This window comes from Somniosus microcephalus, chromosome 4, assembly GCF_052327205.1.
Source record: "Somniosus microcephalus isolate GS21.2 chromosome 4, FLI_Smic_1.0, whole genome shotgun sequence".
Classification (NCBI taxonomy): Eukaryota; Metazoa; Chordata; class Chondrichthyes; order Squaliformes; family Somniosidae; genus Somniosus; species Somniosus microcephalus.
Genome location: NC_140990.1, coordinates 203,966,690 through 203,984,295, shown reverse-complemented (window position 1 = coordinate 203,984,295; position 17,606 = coordinate 203,966,690). Strand labels below are relative to the sequence as shown.

The 17,606-nt window shown below is 44.1% G+C and overlaps 1 protein-coding gene and 1 long non-coding RNA gene across 19 annotated transcripts in view; both read right to left on the bottom strand.

Annotated features, from left to right (window-relative positions):
* Positions 1–342: 342 nt before the first annotated feature.
* LOC147120147 (uncharacterized) lies at positions 343–12,712 on the bottom strand. Its single transcript, XR_015078136.1, has 2 exons — positions 11,374–12,712; positions 343–2,757 (listed from the first exon to the last, which is right to left on the bottom strand). It is a non-coding gene; the product is annotated as an uncharacterized LOC147120147 (long non-coding RNA).
* Positions 12,713–12,822: 110 nt separating this feature from the next.
* Positions 12,823–17,606, bottom strand: part of c9h2orf80 (chromosome 9 C2orf80 homolog) — a 30,136-nt gene continuing 25,352 nt past the window's right edge. For 10 of the 18 annotated variants that reach the window (XM_085985722.1, XM_085985726.1, XM_085985732.1 and 7 more), the window contains one exon: positions 12,823–15,095. In XM_085985722.1, coding sequence (XP_085841848.1) covers positions 14,941–15,095 — 155 coding nt within the window. In that variant the 3' untranslated portion in view covers positions 12,823–14,940. Of the gene's footprint in view, positions 15,096–16,680; positions 16,750–17,606 lie in introns of those variants that run through there. The other 8 variants (XM_085985724.1, XM_085985733.1, XR_015078132.1 and 5 more) reach the window with 5 other exon arrangements.

Sequence of the window (17,606 nt, the reverse complement as noted above, 5' to 3'; positions counted from 1 at the left end):
CTATTGATGCACAAGATACCAAGAAAAAAATGTTAACTGTTTGCAGGGATCGCAATAATTATGTTATAATAATGAATAAATAATTCAAATCGTTAGAAAAACTTACTTTATAGTCACAATAAAAATCAAGAATATGGAGCTATGGTAAAGACAAATACAGTGGTGGGAGTCTCGTTACGCCCTGCTTCATACTGATGTGAGTTTAGTGCATACTTCTTACAGGATCCTTTTTAACTCCAGTGTATCAATGTAATGTCCAATTAGGTCATTCAGTAAAGAGCCACATAACCTTATGGAATAACATGTGTTGTGGAGTATTTTAAACCAACACTCGACACAAGGTTTTAGATCGATAGTCAAGTCATCTTTATTGCATTGGTGGGGAGTCTGCTCTGTCTTAGCCAGACCTTTCCAAATTGTTACAGAAAACACTACATTTTTATACATTACAATAAGCATGGCCACCTTATGTTAAATTCATTCCTGCCACCTGATTGGATCTTGGCCTGCATGCACCTTCACGGATTGGTTACGAATCTTAATATAAACATGTATAAGCTGCCTTTTCAATCAATCACTCAAACTGTTGAATGCTAATTAAAAGATACCTTGGAATGTAACCTAGGTAATAAAGTTCTTATAGGCAGTTGAAATGCTGGACATGCTGTCTCCATGTAATTGTTTTATATCTCTCCAAAGGTCAGCTATCTTTGACCGCATCTTTATGGATGTGGTCTTTCATGGTAGTCCCCGTCTTCCTTACACTATTCAGTGAAACTGCCAGCGATGTCAGTTTAACTCTTTCCCCACTGCAATCCCCCCTTTTGGTACTTGGCCCTTGCCCAAGTTAAACCACATGTATAAGCATCGCTGTGCCTCCTCCCCCATGCGGTGATCAGTCGCTGGTTTGGAAGGCCCTGCATATCCATCATGTATAGAGCAAACTTGTATTTTCCAGCTTTTTCCGACTCGCTTTAGCTCTTTGTTTGGTCCGGTTCTTTTTACAAGCGGTGCATGCTGCTATTCCCCATCCTATAGCCATGACTAACTGTACTATCACTAATATATATGAGAAATGATGCAGATCCATGGGTGTATGTTGACATTCATTCCCCAATCCCACAGCTTCTCATACCATGGGACTTCCTGTAGCTCTACCTCTATGTCCCTTTCTAATTCCCCAAGATTCCTTTGCAACACTATGTATTGTTTCACCATCTTACTTAAATCCTCTTTCATTTCTTGCAGATCCTCTTGCAGGCAGGGTATTGGGGCCCCTACCGGATCTTCATAATTGACCAACTCGTCCTTTAGACAATCTGGCACATTTAGTTTTATCTCCTCCCTTGAATGTACATACACCAATCTGGTGTGTCCAATTGTCACAGGGATCTTTGGCGTAAAGCAGAAGTTAGGCATTGTGATTGCACATACAAGGTTACTATATTGGTACTCAGTCTCTGTGGTGGCTATACAATACTCCCCTTCGCCTCTATATCCCGAGCAGGTGTGATGGTGATCAACATGTGATAATTCCAACACACACCCCTCTGTCTTATTATAGCCACACTCATCCTTAGGGCCTTCTCCTACCGGATGTGGGTATATCGTAAGTGTGCCTTTCCCATGGCATCTGTTTAGGGAGACTCCTCTCATAGTACCATTCTTTCTGATGACATAGGTAACAATTGGGTAGTATTGGAGGTATGTCTCACCCCTCACTATGCCTATGTTTGGGTATGGAGTCATGTCTAGTCCCACCACTGGTATCAGAAGTACCATGCCTATCATTGCTGTCACTTCTGCTTTACATTTTTGTATCACCGGATATACTCTGGTCATCCCTTTGAGGATGCAAGCACTCAGAGGGCCCGGATTCTGGCTTATGCCATGGAGCTGTGTGCTGTTAATCCAGTCTGGTACCTCGCCTTGCTGTATCTGTGCAGATTATGTTTTAACTGTCTGGTAATCCATTGGCCATAGGCATGACACACACCTCGCCCTATCCTGTCTTTTGCCTGTTCCTCATCTCTATGGTTTAGTTTGTTGATAATGCTAGCGTGGTCCTCTATAAACTTGATTCCCTCGAGTAATTTCCTTATCATATGTCCTCCCAACTCTGATCCTTGTCGAACCAAACCAGTTTCCTTCTCTAAAATCTGTTGTATTACCCTCTGTAGTCGTTCCACACTACTTCGGCATCCTTGTATATCTAGGGCATTAATGAATGATGTCCCCGTGTTTATTCCCGTGAGTATATCGGTTCCTAAGCTTCTCTTAATCCTTTGGTGGAATGCAGCATGTTCCCTAAAATTAGTAGCCCCTGTCGCATCAGCAGCTTGGTTAATTACATTCTTTATCATATATGCATACAATTCTCTAGTTTTAGTAAACCTTTCACAATATCCTGGCCATTGTATCATAGTTAAGTTCATTAGCGCCGGTGCAATTTCGTATCTCACATTGTCATACAATTATTCTCCCTCGGTAAATAATACTAGTCCATTCATAGGTCCAGGTTTCATATCTGGACATTGTAGCATCCTCGATTCACTTGTCTCTTCTTTCTGTGTATTGGGACATGGTGCTTCTTCATCATGTACTTGTCGTGTAATGTGGGATGTCCCTTCGCTTATTTCGTGATGCATGCAATTCCCAGCAGTAATCCCATCTTCATGGTGAAGTTTCCCTGTAAATTAAGTAGAAGCCTGGTCGTCACCAGAGGGTAGTTTATCTCCGGTGTTTATTCCATTGTTCCTGTGGGATTTAAGATCAGATGGGTTATTGCTTTATCTTTTTAATTGGGTCCAATGTTTCCATCTACCCTTTCCCCTCATATCTATACATGCACATGTATCGCTGGTCATGATAACCTCAAATGGCCCAGTCCATCTAGGTGAGAATCCGGATCTCTCTGGCAATATTTTAACAAATACCTGCTCACCCACCTTGGGTAGGGGCTCCAAGGCCCCCTGCTTTTGTGTATTTTTATCTCTGATGTCTTCTTGTTCTTTAATTTCTTGTTTGAGCTCCTTCAATTGATTATCCAATGTTTGTACGTATTTCCTAATGGCCTTGCTTAAGGCGGTTTTCAGGGTTCTGTTCATTCGCTCTACCATGCCTGAGCTTTGCAGATGATAGGGGATTTGGAACTTCTGTCTTACTCCCAGTAACTTACAAGCTTCTTTCATTACCTTTCCTGTAAAGTGGGTACCTTGATCTGAATCTATTTGCAACGGGACCCCCCATCTCGGTATCACGTCGTATGCAAATATTCGGGCCACAGTCTGAGCACTACAGTCTCTGGTAGGGAATGCTTCCACCCACCTTGTAAACTGGTTGATAATCACTAAACAGTATTTCTTCCCTCTACTGTTAGGTAGGGTGTTGTGTATGTACCTTTAAGAGAGAACTGCTTTTATACTGTAGTACCGGCAGTGACCACACCTGTATATAAAGCCGTAGCAGGCTTCTGTACTTTCAGTTCCAGCATACCCTCTGTGCAGTAAACACCTGTTATTACCATTCTCCTGCAGTCCGTGTGTTATTGATACGCGGACACTACAGTGGCGACGAGCAGGTTCGAACTCACCTGCAGTACTGCATCACCTCACGGGGATCCATCCCTGAAAAGAAGCTTCTTGGAGGTCGAAGCCAGAGCAACAGGTGTCGACCGTGGGCAACCGCCCAGTGATCCATGGGAGTTCAGTGAATCACAGGGGAAGCTGTGGAGAGCTGGGCTTGGCTCCCCAGTCAAGGTGTTCCAGCAAATCGTGCTGGTAGCAGATAGTGCGCTGACCCTTCCGGACTGCGGCGGGCTTGAGCTCGATCGAGCGGCACTGCAAGGGGGCCGTGCAGCGTCGTCGGGAAGGAAAAGAGAGAGGGTGGAGCACACAGGGCGCGGTCGGTGCTCAAGAGCCGGGCAGCGTTAGAGAAAATAAAAAGAGGGGAAGGAAAAGAGATGCGCAGTGGACAGCGTCGAAGAATAAAACTAAGGAATTTAACTAACAAAAGAGAGACGCGCCGAAGCCGCGGGGCGCCGCCATTACTATTTAGAATGCTAGGAGCAGAATTGGCAGCAAGGGGAAGAAGGAAAAGCGCGGGAGGCGCCATTTTAATCCATTGGGGAAGAAGGAAAAGCGCGGGAGGTGCCATTTTAAACCACCCAAGATGCCGAAGAGTGGCAGTATCACTGCTTTCGACAACGAAATAGAAGACTGGACCACGTATGTGGAAAGAATTGAAGTGTACTGCAAGGCAAATGGGGTGGCCGATGAAAAGAAGGCGTCGGTATTATTAAATTTGATGGGCGCGAGAATGTACGGCCTATTGCGGAATTTAATTACCCCAGCTAAACCAATGGAGTAAAGCTTTGAAGAGATTGTCAATATCTTACAGGAACATCTAAACCCTACCCCGCTGCTGATAGCAGAAAGATTCAAGTTCCATAAAAGAAACCAGCACAAAGATGAGAGTAATGCTGACTATCTTACGGAACTACGCAAGTTATCGAAGCACTGCCAGTTCGGAGCAGGACTGGCAGATACCTTAAGGGATAAGTTTGTCTGCGGGCTCCAGAGTGAAGGAATCCAGAAATGACTACTTTCGGAAAAGGACCTTACGCTAGAAAAGGCTTTCAGCGTGGCAGTATCCTACGAAGCAGCAGCACGGGGAGCTGCGGAAATACAACAGAAACCGCAAGAATATAGCACCAACAAAATGGCACATGGAGCAGAAAAGTGCTATCGCTGCAGCAGAACAACCCATGACCAGAAGGACTGCTGGTTTAAGGACAAAGTATGCAGGCAATGTGGAAAAGTGGGACACAAAGCACGAGTCTGCAGGTCGGGAAAGAAAACCAACACTAAAAGAACTACTAAGGAAAAATACAAGAAAGTAAAAAAGACAGACAGTAGTTCAGAAGATCAGGAGAGTGATAATGACTCCGGGAGCAGGAGACTAAGTTGTCTAAAGTTACACAACGTGATCGCAAAGGAGGATCACCGAACCATTTGGGTCACCCTCATGATAGCAGGGTCCCAAGTAAAGATGGAATTGGACACAGGATCAGCCCTAACAGTCATGAATCGGTGAGACTATGAGCGGCTATTCTCACACATACCCTTGAAGGACACGTCCATTGTATTGAAGACATATACGGGGCAAAAAGTCTACCCCAGAGGAAAAGTAAGGGTGCCCGTTAAATACAACGGCAAGGAAACACAGAAACTGTATCTATATATACTACAAGATGGAGGACCACCATTATTGGGATGTGAATGGATCCGAAAAATACAATTGGATTGGCATTCCATTCAGGCGCTAACTGTGGCTGACAAAAAGGATCACGACGTCACACCTGGACGACAGTCAAAAATTCTAACTGACGCGAAAGAGGTGTTCCAGCAAGGACTTGGGACTCTAAAAGGAGTAACGGCAATGATAAAAATTGAAGATAACGCAATCCCCAAATTTTTTAAGGCCAGACCGGTACCGTACGCGATCCGCCCAGCCGTCGAAGCAGAGCTGGTGAGTCTGGAGCGTTCAGGTGTGCTGTCCAAGGTGGACTGGAGCGAGTGGGCCACACCCATCATTCCTGTAATGAAGAAATCATTGAGCAGCACGCCTGGGGAGCCGAAGAAGGTTCGCATCTGTGGGGACTTTAAGGTAAGTGTGAACCCAGTCCTGCACACAGTACAATATCCACTTCCGCGGATAGAAGATATTTTCACCTCACTATCTGGAGGGAAACGCTTTACGAAGATTGATCTGGCCCAAGCGTATCTACAAATGGAGGTAGAAGAAGCATCTAGAAAATACCTCACGATAAACACTCACAAAGGTCTTTACCAGTACAACCGACTGGTATTCGGGGTAGCATCAGCTCCAGCTATTTGGCAGAGGGCGATGGAACAAGTCCTGCAAGGGATCCCGGGGACCCAGTGTTATTTGGACGACATCCTGGTTACGGGCGAAAATGACAGTGAACACCTTGCCAACCTGGAGCAGGTGCTCACTAGATTACAAGAATATGGACTACGAGCCAACCGCCCCAAATGCGAGTTTTTCAGGAAACAAATCTCGTATTGTGGCCACATGATTGATGAAGAGGGGTTACATAAGTCCCCAGACAAGATTGAGGCAGTAGTCAATGCTCCAGCACCGGAAAATGTGTTGCAACTGAGGTCGTTCCTCGGGTTGGTGAACTACTACCATAAGTTCTTGCCAAATTTATCTACAATTCTGCACCCACTGAATGCCCTGCTGCAAACTGGAGTAGCATGGAAATGGAGTGATGAGTGTAAGCGTGCCTTTCAGAAATGTAAATGCCTAATCACTTCAAAAGAAGTATTGGCCCACTACAATCCAACACTACCGATTCGGTTGGCATGTGATGCGTCTCCCTACGGCATTGGAGCGGTGCTGTCACACAAATTCCTTGACGGTTCAGAGAGGCCAATAGCCTTTGCGTCGCGCTCGTTAACCTCAGCCGAGCGTAACTACGCCCAGATTGACAGGGAGGCCCTCAGCCTGGTGTGGGGGGTGAAGAAGTTCAATCACTATCTGCACAGGCAGAAACTCACCCTACTGACTGATCACCAGCCTCTTGTCTCCATTTTTAACCCAAAGAAGGGCGTTCCGGTAATGACGGCGCAACGGCTGCAAAGATGGTCCCTTTTTCTAGGGGCACATCAATACGACATAGAGTACAAGGGTACGAAACAGCATGGAAACGCTGATGGGCTGTCGCGCCTGCCGTTGACTACGGTGGAGGAAGCACCTGCAGTGGACCCTGTTGAGATATTCCATTCGACCATAGTCGAATATCTACCTGTTACAAACTCAAGTATAGAGAAGGAAACCCGGAATGACCCGACACTCTCTCGGGTCTATGATTTGACGGTGAAGGGATGGCCAGCACATGGCGACTCACTGTTGCCAGCATTCTCGCCAAGGAGAGAACAGCTGTCAGTGTGCCGGGGGACCTTGATGTGTGGATCCCGAGTGGTAATTCCACCCAAATTGAGAGATAGACTGCTCAATGAGCTTCATGAGCGTCATCTGGGAGGGGTAAAAATGAAGAGCCTAGCCAGGGCGTTTGTGTGGTGGCCGGGAATCGATAAAGAAATCGAGGATATGACCAAGAGATGCACAGGATGCCAGAAAGTCCAAAACGCTCCACCACAGGCCCCGCTACACCCATGGGAGTGGCCCTCATCTCCATGGCAATGGGTACACATTGATTTTGCTGCTCCATTTATGGACTCAATGTTCCTAATCACCATGGATGCACATTCGAAATGGCCAGAGGTCATCAAAATGTCCACCACCACCATGGAGAAAACTATTGCAGTCCTACGGACCATCTTCGCCAGGAATGGCTTGCCAGAACAGATTTGCTCCGACAATGGACCACAGTTTGTGTCCGAGGATTTCCGGAGGTTTTTGAGGAATAATGGGGTAAAACATTACACATCTGCCCCATATCATCCAGCCACAAATGGATTGGCTGAGAGGTTTGTTCAGACCTTTAAAAAAGCAATAAAGGCGATGTATAATGACAACATACCACTACAACACAAGGTGGATAATTTCTTGTTTGCTTACCGGAATGCGACACATGCAGTCACCAACCAAGCTCCAGCCATAATGTTCTTTAACCGAAGGTTAAGATGTCGCCTGGATTTGCTCAAACCAAACATAAGACGAGATGTTGAGGATAAGCAATTCCAGCACATCAATGAGAAGCCAACCAGGAGCTTCAAGATAGGGCAACCAGTCTTGGCCCGCGACTACCGAACAGAAAAATGGCAGCCAGGAACGATATGCACACAGCAGGGACCACTAATGTACACAGTGGACGTTGGAGAGAGCATCGTGAGACGCCATGCTGACCAGATTCTAGAGTCACAGGAACAAGTCAAACCCATACCACGAGCATGCGCACCTGGTGATGAACCCGAAGTACAGATTGCGTCTACCTCAGAATCAGTGGTATTGGAAGCTGACGAACCAACCCATGACAATGAGCCAGAATCGACTCCGCTGCAAGAACAGGATACTCGAGAAAGGCGCTATCCAGACAGGATCAGGAAGCCTCCTCAAAGACTGAATTTATAAATGATTACTTCAGTTGATGTATATAGTACAGAGAAAATTGTAATTGTAATTAGTTATTATTTAATTGTTAAATGAATGTTATGTACTATTTATCTAAAAGGGGAGGAATTGTTGTGTATGTACCTTTAAGAGAGAACTGCTTTAATACTGTAGTACCGGCAGTGACCACACCTGTATATAAAGCCGTAGCAGGCTTCTGTACTTTCAGTTCCAGCATACCCTCTGTTCAGTAAACACCTGTTATTACCGTTCTCCTACAGTCCGTGTGTTATTGATATGTGGACACTACATAGGGGTCCAGTAAAGTCTATCTGGAGGTTTTCCCAGGGGCCTTTGGGTCGTGGCTGGTGGGCCATTCTAACCTTTATGGGCCTACCTGGGTTGTGTTGTCCACAGATGATGCAGCGTCTGCAGTATCTTGCCACATCTTGTCCCATTCCACTCCACCACCAATCTATACTTAGCCTACCTATCATGCCATTCCACCCCCCATGGTCTGGCTCATGGTATATTTTCAACAATTTCTCCTGAATACAGCAAGGGGCTACCACCCTATGAACCTTTTCCCATATTCCATCTCTACCTCTGGCTGCGCCTGCTTTTGTCCACTGCTCCTGCTCCTCCATTTCGGTCTCCTCTTGGATTCTTTTAATGTTCACTTCCTCTGCTGTTATTCTACCTGCTGCTACTGGTGTAGGCATCTCTGTGTCCGCTACTGCTCTTGCTGCCTGATCAGCTAACATAGTTCTTTTTGTTGCTCGCTCACTATCTTACGGTGTGCCTTTATTTTAATCACTGCTACCTCCTCATGCTGTATGTGTCCTCCGGAGGTTACGTATCCTCTCCTATTCTATGCTATCATATAATCATGTATATGATAACCAAACGCATATCTACTGTCTGTATATATGTTTACTCGTTTTCCCTTTGCCAATTTCAATGCTTCCGTGAGAGCCACTAGTTCTGCTACTTGAGTTGAGGTTCCTCCTTCAAGCCCTCCCTTTGCAACTGTTTCTCTGTTCTCGGATACTACTGCCCAACCGTGTGTGGCTCTCCATTTATATATCGGCGAGATCCGTCTACATAAAAGGAGTTTTCGGGATTTTCAAGGGGCGATTCTGATACCGTTCCTCTGACCGCTTCTTCGATTACTAACTGACACTCGTGTGCCTCACCCTCTGATAGCATTCCCTTATAACCTGGACTGATCTGTCCTTGGGTATCAATACTGCTTCCCAAGCTGCCCTCCTTCTGTCTGATACAGCCTTCATTTTGCCTGTGTTTAGCAGGTCCACTACTGTGTGTTGCGTGTGTAATATCAGCTGTCCTGACATAGTGACGGGCTCGCATATCCGCACCGCCCATGTGGCACAGTTGAGGGCCGCCACGCATCTCGCCATTTCTTTAGCCACGGGGGATTGTTGGGTGGAGTAATAGGCAATTGGTCTCATATCTCCCCCATACTCTTGGGTGACTACAGCATTATAGAAATTCCCGTCTATACTATAGTATATATGGAATGGTTTGACTATATTTGGCAATCCTAGCTAGTGCAGGTGCGGACGTCAGGGCTGCTTTTAATTTTGCATAAGCCTCGTCCTGCTCCGATTCCCATTCTATCTTATCAGTGGCGGGTCTCCCCCCTTTAACTAACCGTTGAATTGGCTCTGCTTTTCCTGCAAAGTCAGATATAAAATTCCTGCAGTAGTTAAATAGTCCCAACACTTTCCTCACTCCCCAGACGGTCACTGGCCTTGGCATGTCCTTTATGGCTGCCTTTTGTTCCTGCGGGAGTGCCTTATACACCTGGCTAATTTCGTGCCCTAGATACTTCACTTTGAACAGTCCAACCTGTGCCTTTTTGGGGTTCAATTTAAAGCCAGCTTTCTTAAGTGTCTGGAGGGTGGCTAGTACTGCTCGCATATCTCTTTTGGCATCCTCTGGTGCAATCATGCAATCATTATGTCATCGACGTATTGGAGTAGGGCGCTCTGGTACTTTGATAGGACTAACTCATCTAAGGCTTGACTCAGTACACAGTGGAATATATTTGGACTATTGTGGAACCCCTGCGGGACCCTGGTCCATGTAGACTGTCTATCCCCGACAGTAAAGGCAAATTTCCCTTGTGATTCCTCTGCCAATGGTATGGACCAGAACCCGTTCACTGTATCCAAGACTGTAAATATTTTAAAGTCTGGTTTCAGACCATTAAATATCTTATTCAATACAGTCTACACAAATTTACACCCACTAGAATTTCACCGTGACCACAATAAAAGTCTGGTTTTAATAGGTTAATTAACCTCATAACTCCAATCCAATCCAGATCAATTTTTTTTTACCTAACCAGTTTCACTTGTAAAAGAAAGAAACCATAGCTTCATTAACAAACATAAACATTCAAATTAATTTTCTTCCAGGCACATTGGCAACTGTGACTTCAAGGCTGAAGCTTATCTTTTATAAAACAATTAACAAACTTAAAACAACACAAGCTTGTCCATCATTCCAGACAAGTCTTCAAAGGGTTAAACAGCTTTTAGCTCTCTGTACAAAAGAGTGGGTGGAGCTAAAACAAACACAATAGACATTGGGGGAGAAATTGGGTGAGTAGCGCCACCTGTTAGCGCCTAAAGAGGCAGTCAGTGGCTGTAGCGCCACTGGCTGCGTCTCCCGCGATATTCAGTAGGGGCGCTAATGGTGGCGTTAGGCATTTGCGCTGCGCCGCCACCGATGACGTCATCGGTGTGCGCAGCGCCCCATTCGCGCCCCGTTCGCGATATTTGGTAGCGAACGCCGCAGTTGCGCCGCTCGCTACCCGCGCCCGGTTCACGGGGCCTTACTGTGCCGGCAGCGGCGCAAGTTAAGGTGGAGGTGCGGGGCGGCCGCCTGCCAGCACCTCCATCCCCGACCTCCTAACAACCCCCCTGCGGCATTGCCGGCTGTTTCCCCGAGAGCCCGGCACTTCTCCTTGGTGCTGGGCTCATTTGCCGGCACTCGCAATTTGTTGTCAGAGGTATGCTTAGCACTACTTGCAACTCGAATTGTCAGAGGTATGCTTTGGACTTTTACTCCAAAGTTAACGCACTACTTGCAACTCATACCACGCCTATACTTCCGCGCGTTTCACCCTAACCCCAAGACCGCTCGACTTATCGATTCAAACCTTTTAGTTGATTCCAAAGGGGGCGGTGGACACGAGACGGTGTTGCCTTGCCCTAACTGTACTTAGTATTTAAAAGTACTCACGGTTTTGGTTCAGCTTCACTCGCCCGTGCCTCCTGTCCGTGTGGATCCTGTACGTGACGCCAATTGTTGTGGAGTATTTTAAACCAACACTCGACAAGGTTTTAAATCAATAGTCAAGTTGTCTTTATTGCACCGGTGGGGAAACAGTCTGCTCTGTCTTAGCCAGGCCTTTCCAAATTGTTACAGAAAACACTACTCTTTTATACATTACAATAAGCATGGCCACCTCGTGTTAAATTCATTCCTACCACCTGATTGGATCTTGGCCTGCATGCACCTTCACGGATTGGTTACGAATCTTAATATAAACATGTATAAGCTGCCTCTTCAATCACTCAAACTGCTGAATGCTAATTAAAAGATACCTTGGAATGTAACCTAGGTAATAAAGTTCTTGCAGGCAGTTGAAATGCTGGACATGCTGTCTCCATTTAATTGTTTTATATCTCTACAAAGGTCAGCTATCTTTGACCGCATCTTTATGGATGTGGTCTTTCATGGTAGTCCCTGTCTTCCTTACACTATTCAGTGAAACTGCCAGCGATGTCAGTTTAACTCTTTCCCCACTGCAACATGGAACAGCCATATGTCTTTACAGGGAGATGCATGCCATGGCATAATATGGCCCATCTTGAATCATATATAAACATATGAACCCAAACCTTCCATTCAACAAAAAAACCTGTACTGGAATATCCTGATAAAAGTACAGCAGTGCAAAAATCAGAAAATTGCATGCCTTCCATTTGACCAGATCCCAAAGGAAGGAAGCGAAGCAGTGGGGATCCACCTTAACTGGACACGTGCTGCTGGAAGAGCCAGAGTGGGTGGACTTTGGCGCTTTGCTCATACGCCAGCCTATCCTCCTCGCACTCCCTCCATCCCGATAACTTCAATGTGGCCCCCCTCCCAGGTTGGGAGCCTCTGTCCTACACAATAGAGATTCCAATTTTGCTAATTAAAATGCTACTTTATTTCATTAATTCGTCCATCAAATTAAGTGGTCCAGAACCCTTTGAATACTATCAATCTCTCATATCAGGTCATGATAAATGGGAGCACAACTCCTCATCCCAATATCTGCATAAACATCAAGTTGATCCAAACCTGCTAATCCTGTAAGTTTTTAAATAGGCTGTAAGATGGAGACATTGGCAGTGGCAGAGTACTGCACATTGGAGTATGGGGGAGAAAAGTAGGAGACAGACATCAGGCCCTACAAAACATTGATCGGAGCCATTAATATAGAGTACCACTTAACCGTGACAATGGAGAAATCAGAGTTGCTGATTGTTTGGCCATCCCATCTGAAGGACAACAGCAAGAAGGAAACTTTATTATAAAGTAAAATTAAAGCAAAAAAAGTAGATATTCATTGAAATTTTTTTACAGAAACATCCATCCATTATATTTACTATTCTGTGAAGAAATACAACACAAACAGCAATATGGAAATCAAATAAGCTGTTTATTACTACAACATTCTTTGAACAAAGCTTGTATCAATTTACATTTTACACAATTCAGCATTACTTACTGGCCCAGAAATTCGGGTCTCCGCGAGCGAGTACGCACGGGGTACTCACCCGTAGGCCCAATGGAAGTTCCGGTTTCGTGCATGCACTGCGCATGCGCGGGAAACCGGCACTTCCGTTCCCTTGAAAGAAGGGGTTCAGAGGTGGAACGCGTGCGCAGGAGAGGCAGCTCGTGCAAGGCCTGCTTTTAACAAGGTAAGTGGTGAATTAATTAAAATTAAAACATTTTTTCCACAGGTTTATTATTTTTAAATACTTTAAAGAAAGGTAAGTTTATTTTTAGCCCCGTTAGAAAATGTACTAAATTTTTTCAAAAATTTAAATTATTGTTTAAAATAGTTATTTTATATAATTTAGTTATTTTAAAAATGTGATTTAAAAAAAAATTATTTGAAGTTTTTGTGATGTTTTGGGGCTTATAGTATTTATGGTTTTGACAGCTCTTCCTGTCAATTTTATGAATGGGCATTTCCCTGCTACCATTGGCTCCCCATGGCCCACGTGATCCCAGGGGACGCATCGAACTAACTGCGCCCCGGGATACGCAAGCACTGTGCACCGGCGGTTGGAGCAGGCCCAGGATCGGAATCCCACGCGGGCCCACAGCTCAACGGCCAGCGCGCTAGGTAAGTGCAGGTCGGAGGCTTGCACCCGCGGGAAGCCTCTGACCCGAATTTCTGGGCCATTACTATTTTCCTGATGGTATATGGTTTTTAAAACTTTTTATTTGCAGAGTTTGTTTATTCATTGGGTTGCTGGCTCTCAGTGCTGGGGAATGGAGTACATTTCATTTTGGCAATCCACTATCAGTAACATGTATTCCCAGGTCAGAAGTAGCATAGCCAGATGCACATTAAGCCTCCCTGTATCTTGTTCCAATACTGTTCCTGAATTTCAACCTCATAAGATCAACTCTCTTTCCACACCAACCATTATATGGTGTCCGAGCATGACTGACAATTTCCAAATTATGGAACGGCACAATCACTGGGAATTAGGTTCAGACAAATAACCATATTTCAGTTTAGATCTTTACAACTGCTAGAGGGAGATTTTCACCCCTTTAATCTGGACTGGATTTCAACCCAGATGCCGAGGTAAAAGATCAGTGTGTTAACCCACTGTGCCACTAAGTCCTATAGGCACATTAGGAAGAATGGTAGGTGTCTAAATATTCTGTTTATATTAATTCACAAATATACAACTGCTGCTAGTCATTTCATAAAAGGCCTGCAAGTTATCCTTTCAGAATACAATTAATAAGGACGTTTACATTGTATTCAGTGACAAACTTTGGACTGTGTGAGGAGCACAAGGTTCAAAGCATAGGCAGAAAAAGTAATATTTTGGGGATAAGACCCGTCTCTTTCAGTCATAAAACCAAACTAGAATCAGAAAGAGGACCACCAATTTTATTATTCCTAACTTGCTACACCTTATTATATGGTTAGCAGATATATTCATATTCTATTGTGAATTGGCCAGGAAATTTTCTCTATGTTGGACAATACTGAATTTACCATTAATAGACATTTTAAAAAATTAATACAAAAGCAAAATATTGCAGATACTGAAAATCTGAAATAAAAGCAGAAAATGCTGGAAACACTCAGCAGGTCAGGCAGCATCTGTAGACAATTCTGGCAAAAGGTCATCGACCTGAAACGTCAACTCTGTTTCTCTCTCCAGATGCTGCCTAGTCTGCTGAGTATTTCCAGCATTTTCTGTTTTTATTTTTAAAAATCCCTGCTGCTTAAAATAAATATTTTCCCACCTAGCTTGGCACCTGCAAATTTCACAAAATTGTTCTTCCTCAAACGCCACTGGAACAAAAGTAAAATGTGCTGATTTATTTTCCAAATAATTGGTTGGGGGTGGGGAAGAAGAGAAGATGGAGCGGGCCACAGATTGTAAATGGAATGCACATCAAGAGACATGAAGAATACAAACAGAAAGTATAATGGCAGGAATCACAAGACTGCTTTCTAGCTGGACTCTTCGCTGTCAGCCATCCATCCATGTTTGAGGGATATCAGAAAGTAGGTAAGTTGTGAGGTTGATTCTCTGCCCCCAACTGGTTGGGCTGAATGGCCTGTTTCTGTGCTGTATATTCAATGTAATTCCTCCTCTGCTGAAGACAACTTCCCAGCTTTTGTGTGTCCCAAATGTAGCTCTTCATTTGCTGAACTGAAAAGAGGGAAATCAGAAGCCTGGTGATTGTCAGTTTAAAGTGCTACCCTCAGCTAGTAAGTCAACAGAGAAGAAATCAGCACTATACTTCCACTATATGAAAAATAAAAGGTAACTGGTAACTACTGTCATCTTGTTTTTCAGCTTATTTGCATCTTACGTACCCATTATTATCCACGTCCCCATCTTACACACCCATTACTACACACCTTCCCATCTTACACAACTTCTCATGTTACACACCCATTATTACACACCTTCTCATCTTACACACCTTCTCATCTTACACACCTTCCCATCTTACACACCCATTGCTACACACCTCTCCATCTTACACACCCATTACTACACACCTTCCCATCTTACACGCCTTCCCATCTTACACACCCATTACTACACACCTTCTCGTGTTACACACCTTCCCATCTTACACACCCATTACTACACAACTTCTCATGTTACATACCCATTATTATGCACCTTCCCATCTTGCACACCTTCCCATCTTGCACACCTTCCCATCTTGCACACCCATTACTACACAACTTCTCATGTTACACACCCATCTCTACACACCGTCCCATCTTACACACCCATTACTACACACCTTCCCGTCTTACACACCCATCACTACACACCTTCCCATCTTACACACCCATCACTACACACCTTCCCGTCTTACACACCCATCACTACACACCTTCCCATCTTACACACCCATCACTACACACCTTCCCATCTTGCACACCCATTACTACACACCTTCCCATCTTACACACCCATCACTACACACCTTCCCATCTTGCACACCCATCACTACACACCTTCCCATCTTACACACCCACTCATGTTACACACCCATCACTACACACCTTCCCGTCTTACACACCCATCACTACACACCTTCCCATCTTACACACCCATCACTACACACCTTCCCATCTTACACACCCATCACTACACACCTTCCCATCTTGCACACCCATCACTACACACCTTCCCATCTTACACACCCATCACTACACACCTTCCCATCTTGCACACCCATTACTACACACCTTCCCATCTTACACACCCATCACTACACACCTTCCCATCTTGCACACCCATCACTACACACCTTCCCATCTTGCACACCCATTACTACATACCTTCCCATCTTACACACCTTCCCATCTTTACACACCTTCCCATCTTACACACCCATTACTACACACCGTCCCATCTTACACACCCATTACTACACATCTCCCTATTTTGTATACCCATCACTATAAACCTGCCTGTCAATATCAGTTTATAATTTAACAAAGGAAATTGAAATTACAACTGCTCAGATTTCCATAATATTTAAAATATTTGGAATTACAATCAAATATTTTGAGAAGAAAAATGTATTTTCAACAAATAAGACAAGGGAAAAAAAGTTGCTTTTAACTAAAATTGTTCTGATTGCAAATTTAAATTGTTTTTAACTCCAAAAAATTACACGATGCTAAATTCTTGAGCACAGTGATTGTTTCATCTTTCCTCTGTTCGGCATGAGCCTGTTTTCATTAGTGATACCAAATTGATCATTTACTTCTTCTAACTCTAGTTAGATGCCAATTTCTTCTACCGACTTCTCTTCTGCAGGGTGGCTACTCATGTCCTGTTTGGAGAATACAAAGTCTTACAATCATTTTTATTATAATACCTTAATAACATTTCACTCACATATGCAACACCGCTATCTTTTAACTGAGCTGTCTAAAAGGAAAACACAACAGGATGCCAGTGGATATATTTTTTACACAAATGGCTCAGTCAATGGTGCGGTATTTGGTCAGTGTTCATTTGTACATAAACTTGTATCCAATGGGAACTTCCCATGTATTCTCCGTTCTCATCCATGCTTCATTTTCTTTTCTAATATGCAGATATCAATGATCAAGAAAACTGATCAGTTAGAATTGCCCTACGTTCTGCATCACACAGTCATTAGCCAAATACATCAACTTTAAAATCATCTAATCAAGAAGTGAGTGGCTCGTGTTAGCAAGCTTCCCCTTCAGGTTTGTGAGCCAAGCTGTGTAATTCAGCTCATTCCTATTAATAATGCAAAACAGGCTGATTCCCATAACGATCTGGGCACAATAACCTATATGGATAGAATACCTCACCCAGGCATGCATTATTATGGGAACTGTAGTCTGCAGCAAAGGGAAAGCTTTGAATGACAAGCACCAGTACAGATCAAATTTTCATGATCCAAACTACAGACTCCAAATTGTCTGCAAACCATTCATAAGGTCTTCACATTGATAATGAAATGCACAAGTCCGCACAGCTCCCCAAAAATGTGCATACCTACAGGTGTTTCAAATATTTTGAATCCAATTTATAACTATATTCCATACTAACCTGCTTTGCACAATATTTTCGATAACGTAGCATGTTCTTTAATTTTTTTTCCAAACAAGATTGATTTAAGGGATAAAGGAAGGTCAATTCACTTTTGACAAGGCC